The sequence below is a fragment of the Diplodia corticola genome, assembly GCF_001883845.1.
Source record: "Diplodia corticola strain CBS 112549 chromosome Unknown scaffold59, whole genome shotgun sequence".
Lineage (NCBI taxonomy): Eukaryota > Fungi > Ascomycota > Dothideomycetes > Botryosphaeriales > Botryosphaeriaceae > Diplodia > Diplodia corticola.
In genome coordinates, this window is record NW_017971538.1 from 131,189 (window position 1) to 137,451 (window position 6,263).

Sequence of the window (6,263 nt, forward strand, 5' to 3'; positions counted from 1 at the left end):
ACCAACGGAAGAGGCGTGCAATTGGTTGGGTGCGGAAATCCTGTCGTCGATGCAGCCTGGAGCACCTGGACGTACAGCCATCCTGAGAAAACCACCCAAGAAAAATGTTGAGATCAGCATTACTCAAGAAAATCAACCCAGTCGCTTCTGGTGGAATCCGCGACCTTCAAGAATAATCTACACTGGGGATCTGCTCTACGCGACGGGCATCATCATGACGCTGGATGCATGGCCAAAGGCTCCCCGTATACCCGTCCTCGACTCGAAATATTGGAAAACCCTGCCAGAGCTACTGAGCGCCACTCGCTCTCTCGTCAAACCGCTCTCGATTACCGAGTTTCCGAGCCGAGGGCCCTGGAATTTTCATCGACTCTGCAGGGTCACGGGTGCCCCTAAACGAAGCCCAGAAACACGCTCAATCCAAGTCTCTCTCCTCTAGCGTGCGTTCTGGCCGCCAGCTACTGCGTCTCTCCCCTTTGACCGACCGCATCGACGAAGCACCGCCCCGTTTCAAGGAGAAGAAAGTTAGCTCTGCGCAGACGTAATTCATTTTCATGTACTCTATCACAGATTACTAGAGGAAAATTTCTCTCATTGGGCGTTGAACACCGTGCCACGCCGCGCACTTGGAAGGGGGGGTAGGGAGTGCCTTCTGGAATGACAGACCCAGTGTTATCTGCCAAGTAGCTCTCTCGAAGAAACAAGATGAATCAGAAAGGAAGGCTCGCGAATTGGCTTTTTTTTTTTGGTGTCGCGTGGTAAACACATATCGGCAACTCATCCCGGTCAGATCAGCTGGGTGGATGGTATTCGCATTTTGCGTTTTGCGTCCCATGGACGTATGCGGGTATGATGGGTAGTCAGCCCTACTCGACAAAACAATAAAAAACTTGATTTCAAACACCCGGCCCTTATAGTGATGATGTAGGTACTGTGTCAGAATCTATCTCCTTTGTGAGACGAATGGTTTGGAAGGCGTCCCCCCCATCCCTCTTTTCTACTTCCATGGTCTCTCAAAAAAGAATATAAAGACCATTTCAATCACATAATCCCCGCACTCTCGAAGTGCGAGCGAGGCGGTCTTGCATAATTCTTTAGTCGATATGTATGTATGTATGTCCTCAGCCGTCTGTCCGCCTTATGAGAGACACATTCAAGTGGAAAATGCCAGCATTTGATCCAAGCACGTCCACTGACTAGACTCTCATAAAACATGTCTCATAATTGAAACAGAGCCCCCACATTCACACCAAGATAGCCATCATCTTATAGAGACATATTGTTTGTTACTATATGGGGAATTTAAGATATGCTTCGTGCTGATTCTCCATACCAAGAGTCATTCCATCCATTAGAAACCCTTCCCATCGATGTAGCCATCCAAGTTCCCCCATCCCGATTCCCAGTATTTACCCAATACGAACGTTTTCATTTGCCAAAGATACATCAATCGACTCGACGACGTCGGTCATCATCCTTCCTTTCCTTCAATCGGCCGTCATCATACCATAAGACTCAGCATCGAGTGCTGGAGAGAAAAAAAAAAGTGTACAAAAAGGCTAGCGGACCGCGAAGAGCCCTAGGGGGAATATTGCAATTACGCAAAGAGACCAGAGAAGAGAAGATTAAAAACGCAGTACAAAAAAACGGTTCCGTTCCCCACGGTATTCATGGGTACTGAGGTTGGGGGAATTTCGAGAGAAGAAGTTGAAACAATGTGAGCGAAAGTTTGGGGATGGGGTATCAAGAGTATACTAAATGAGAACCGAAACCCAAAAAACTTCATTATTTGCCGACCTCTGGCTTCCTAGCCATGTTCACCATGGGAGGAGGGCCGTCCATATCCGGGTAAGGAAGCGGGACGACCGGTCTCCCATACGTGGGGCTCATCGGCCTGCCATTCGGGCTCATCGGCCTGTCGTCTGGATAAGGCAAAGGAGTCTTGGGTGGAAGCGGAGGGGGAGAGTGCGGCATGGAGCCGTCGGTAGTTGCCGTCGCGGGTCGTGCTTCTTCGTTACTGAGCCTTGGGGTGGTGGGTGTGGGGATGAGAGATCCGTTTGAACTGCGGTAGGGCAGGTACATCTCGCCGGAGTTACGGCGGTCTACTGGCTGAGGGTACTCATCAGACGAGACGACCGCGAATTTGTCGTTGTCGTCAATGGCTGGGAGGCGGTTGAATGCGGAAACACGCGGAGAGGAAGGGGAAAGGAAGTCGTTCGACGCAGGAGTTTGCGGGCTTTTCATCGGCATCATAACGTCTTCAGCCGGCAGCTCGACGGCGATTGGGTTCGAAGGCGGCGTGTACCCGTTGCCTGGAGCAGGAGGAAGAGGGCGGTCCCACTTCGACTCCGACGTGTATTCGCTGACGCCGGCGTGCTGGGCTCTCTCCCATCTGACTTTTGCGCGGTGAATGCGCCCAAGCTTGCAGGCAGCATCCAAGTTCATGCCTTGAACTTCATCCCTCGCAAGATACCGGCGAGTGTTGGTACTGATATCGGCAAGGCGGTTCCATTCGTTCATACCGAATTCTCCAACACCGACTTCGACGTTGAGGCGGTAGTAGTTTTCTTGGTTGACTCCGCGCTTGGCCAGATGTTCCTTCACCATGTACTGGTGAGTGTCTTCACAACCCTCGATCTTCGCAATCAAGCGTCTCCGGGCCTCCGCAAAATCTCCCATGCCGCTGCCGATGAAGCCCTCCCACCAGAGGTGTTGTTGGTTTGAGGTTCCGTTGGGCCGCTTTCCGGTGCCAATGCTGATAAATACGCCGACTTCTCTTCCGGGCCATTCGTTGCGGACTGCCTCGTCCAGGATTTGGGGGGAAGGGTTGTATTTTCCGGCGCCTTCGTCGATAAAAACCGATTGCCCGATCTGGATGGGCTTGAAAGCAAGGCCGGTAGCGGAGGTTGCGCGGCCGGCCTGCCAAATGGTGCATTCGAATTCAGGAGCGGGTTCGGCGCGGGAGTCATACGACCTCAGCAGCTGGGCCTTGCCACCCCTCGGGGTGCCCTTGTAGACAGCAGTGACGGCACTACACGAACATCAGCAATTGCTCGTTGGGATCATTCGGCGGACACTTACGTCTTGGTGCGGTGTTCCCTGCTGTCATACAGCAAGGCGTTGGGGCTGCCCCAGCGCATGGCTGCATACGGGCCACGCATGTTAATTGGTGCCATGCCGATCTGACTATAGCGACTGGACGTGCTCATACTTCTCTGAGGACGGCCATGGACGCTACTTCTGGGACTGCGGGGAGAGTTGAGGTCGAGGTCGGAGGCGGTGGTGTCGTCTTTGCCTTCGGCCTCGTTTAGAGTGTGTTCGCGCACACATTCGCGAATGGCTTCCTCCAATTTGGAAGCCTTGAAAAGAGTGTGTCTGTAGGGAATGCCGGCAATGGTCTTGTCGGTCTCGAAGACACGCTTGGTCATGCGCACATAGACATCTTTGCATGTCTCGAGGTCGAGCCTCAAGCGACCCAGCATGATGGCGATCAAGCCGCCGGTGCCGGTGCCGGCGATGAGGTCGAAGTGTTCGCATGGCTTGGGGATCTCGTGGCGCTTGGGGGCCTTGCCGTGTATTTCGACATATGTGCGGTGCATGAGTTCCTGCAGCAGGATCAACATGGAGTAGCCGCGAACACCACCGCCGTCTGCGAAGCGAAATGTCAGTCCAGCTCACGTTAGGCAGGGATGGAGGAGTGCGACTGACCGAGCGACAGGATGCGCAGCGGCGGGCCTTTGGTAGTGTCTTTCCGGCGCAGGCCGGTCGACTCGACGACCTGAAGGTGCTGAATGGGTTCCGGCATGGCGGAGAGGGTGTGACCGCCGGCGACCAGGAGCTTGGGGGCCTTGACGGGTGGTCGCGGGGTAGGCGGACAGGCGCGGGGGCCGGACTTTGGTAGGGTGGTGGCGGCGAGCAAGAGCGGGAGCGATGCAGGTGCGGCAGAGATGCAGATGCGAAAGCGCTGGGGGGCGCGGTGGAGTATAAGGGTCGGTTGGGTAGCGGGCGCAGAGTTCGCCAGGTGCCTGTTTCGGGGTGATGGCTGTGTGAGTCTTGTAGCGCGCGTGCGGATGGTTGGTGCCGCGCGCCCAACGGCACGACGGCTCGCTGCAGTCGGGCCAGGGCTACGAAATACGACGTCATTCGCTAGCCGGCGCTGCTCAGCCACACACCACCGGCCTGTCTGTGCGGTCCTGTGCGGTCGCCCCCCGCGCTCTCACCGCTGATTCGGCCGGCGTTTCCACGATCAACAGGTTCATCTGCCCTTTGGGCCATGTCGCGTCGGCGCGCGCCCTTCCCGAAGACTGATGGAACGTCTGCTGCGAGCAGCAGCAGCGTCAAACCGGCCTTGGTGTGGCGGCCTGCCGTGACATCGCCAGCCGCCCGCCTCGCGTGCAGCGCAAGACCACCACGCGCGCACTGCACACGGGCAGCAGCCACAGCCCTCTTCTCACCCCTCGCTCACCGTCGAAAACCCTGCGCTCAACGCGTCTGAGCCGCTCGGCGTGGCCGCAGCCGCCAAGCCTGGCGGACGAGCCTGTCGCGTTTGTAAGCCGAGCTGGGCGTAGTCCGTAGCCGTGCCCGGTCCGTCGTCGTGGTGCCTATCGATACCAACTAGATGCGAACCCCGCATTGCGAGCGCTGGCGACTCAGGCCTTGCCAGCACGCCCGCGCGTGGCTACAAGATATGCCAGCACGCGTGTGTCCGGCTCTGATCCGAGTCGCCCCTCTGCTGTTGCTCAACAATTTGAAATCCTACTTCGCCTTTTGTTCACTGACCCGCCACAATGCCACTGAAGATCGGCCAAGTACGTCGTCCAAAGGTCCCGGCACGCCTTGTCCCACTCTGACACAACGCCTCAGCTCTATACGTACCCCATCAAGGCGCTGCTCCCTACGCCAATCCCTTCAGCCACCATCACCAAGACTGGCTTCCAGTATGACCGTCGTTTCATGCTGCTCAAGATCCAGGGCGACGGCAGCTTCAAAAACATGCACGTCGCTCACTTCCCCGAAATGACCCTCTTCCAACCCACCATCATCTACCCGGACGGTGCCGACGAGAAGGGTAGCATCATAGTGAATTTCCGCCCGCCGCCCGATTCCGGGAAGAAGCCCGACTCGTTGGAAATTCCGCTGCAACCCGATCCCGCCGGTCTGCCGGAGCTCGACATCATGATGCACAAGAGCCCGACAAAAGCCTATGACATGGGTTCCTCGTACAGTGACTGGTTCTCTGTCTGCTTGGGCTTTGTGGTCAAGCTGGTCTACCTCGGCGACAACAGGCGCCAAGTCTTGATGTCGCGCTCCCCCAATGAGCAGCAGCCCAAGTCGTGGCTATCATCCATCGCGAATAGTCTCCCGTTGCTCGGCGCCGACGACAAGGACACCGTCACCTTCCAGGACTGTGCTGCCTACCTCGTCGTGTCTCAATCGTCCGTAAACGACGTATCTGGCCGCCTTCCCGACGGCTTCGAAATGGACGTGACCAAGTTCCGGCCCAATATTGTCATTGAGGGAGCGGACCAGCCGTGGGAAGAGGACTTCTGGGCCGAGATTCAAATTGGAGATGCCACCGTGACACTGACGCACAACTGCGGTCGCTGCGCCAGCATCAACATTGACTATACCACTGGCAAGACAGGCACAGGTCCGACAGGAGAGGTGTTGAAGAAGCTTCAAAAAGACCGCAGAATCGATGCTGGCAACAAGTGGAGTCCTATCTTCGGTCGATACGGATTTCCGGGATCCCAAGATGCAGGAAAACACTTGTCTATTGGTGATGAGGTCAAGATTCTGAGGCGAAATAAGGAGAGGACGAAGTTTGGTGAGTTATCACCACAATGACTCGCTATCAGATACTAACAATGACATTCAGATTGGCCAGGTCTTAGCAACAGCTAGACTAGATATCTAGACTTTGATTTTTTTTTTGTTAAAAAAAAAGCTTGAGGCGAGCCGGTACTGCCACCACACCTGACCGCTCTGCTCCATCCTCTAAGAGTCCTGAGCTGCCACCCCCTGAGCGTCAACCTCCAGAACGCTCTTCAGCACCGCCCCCAACATGTCCATCTCCACGACCAAAACCCTCATCCCGTCCACCTCCTGCCCCGCCATCGCCACCAAATCCGCAAAACCCCCCTGAAACTCCCTGACCTTCTCCCTCAGCCTCCTCTCCCTCACCTCCCTGTCATGATCCTCGCCAGCTCCACCATCCTCCTCCCCCTCCCCCTCCTTCTCCTTCCTCATCCCCCCCACCCTCC

At 56.1% G+C, this 6,263-nt stretch overlaps 3 protein-coding genes across 3 annotated transcripts in view; 1 reads left to right on the top strand and 2 right to left on the bottom strand.

The window, feature by feature from the left end:
* Window positions 1–1,785: 1,785 nt before the first annotated feature.
* On the bottom strand, window positions 1,786–3,805 carry BKCO1_5900041 (patatin-like serine hydrolase; the record flags this gene model as incomplete). Its single annotated transcript, XM_020277631.1, has 3 exons — window positions 1,786–3,031; window positions 3,082–3,649; window positions 3,709–3,805. The coding sequence occupies 3 exons, from the start codon at window positions 3,803–3,805 to the stop codon at window positions 1,786–1,788; spliced, it is 1,911 nt and encodes a 636-aa protein (XP_020126798.1).
* A 982-nt stretch (window positions 3,806–4,787) lies between these two features.
* BKCO1_5900042 (mosc domain-containing protein) lies at window positions 4,788–5,904 on the top strand (the record flags this gene model as incomplete). The annotated part of the gene is made up of 3 exons (XM_020277632.1): window positions 4,788–4,808; window positions 4,864–5,827; window positions 5,879–5,904. The coding sequence occupies 3 exons, from the start codon at window positions 4,788–4,790 to the stop codon at window positions 5,902–5,904; spliced, it is 1,011 nt and encodes a 336-aa protein (XP_020126777.1).
* A 93-nt stretch (window positions 5,905–5,997) lies between these two features.
* The window catches only part of BKCO1_5900043 (uncharacterized protein), a gene marked incomplete at both ends in the record, with an annotated part of 883 nt that continues 617 nt past the window's right edge, over window positions 5,998–6,263 (bottom strand). Inside the window, one exon of the mRNA XM_020277633.1 lies at window positions 5,998–6,187. Coding sequence (XP_020126800.1) covers window positions 5,998–6,187 — 190 coding nt within the window. The remainder of the gene's footprint in view (window positions 6,188–6,263) is intronic.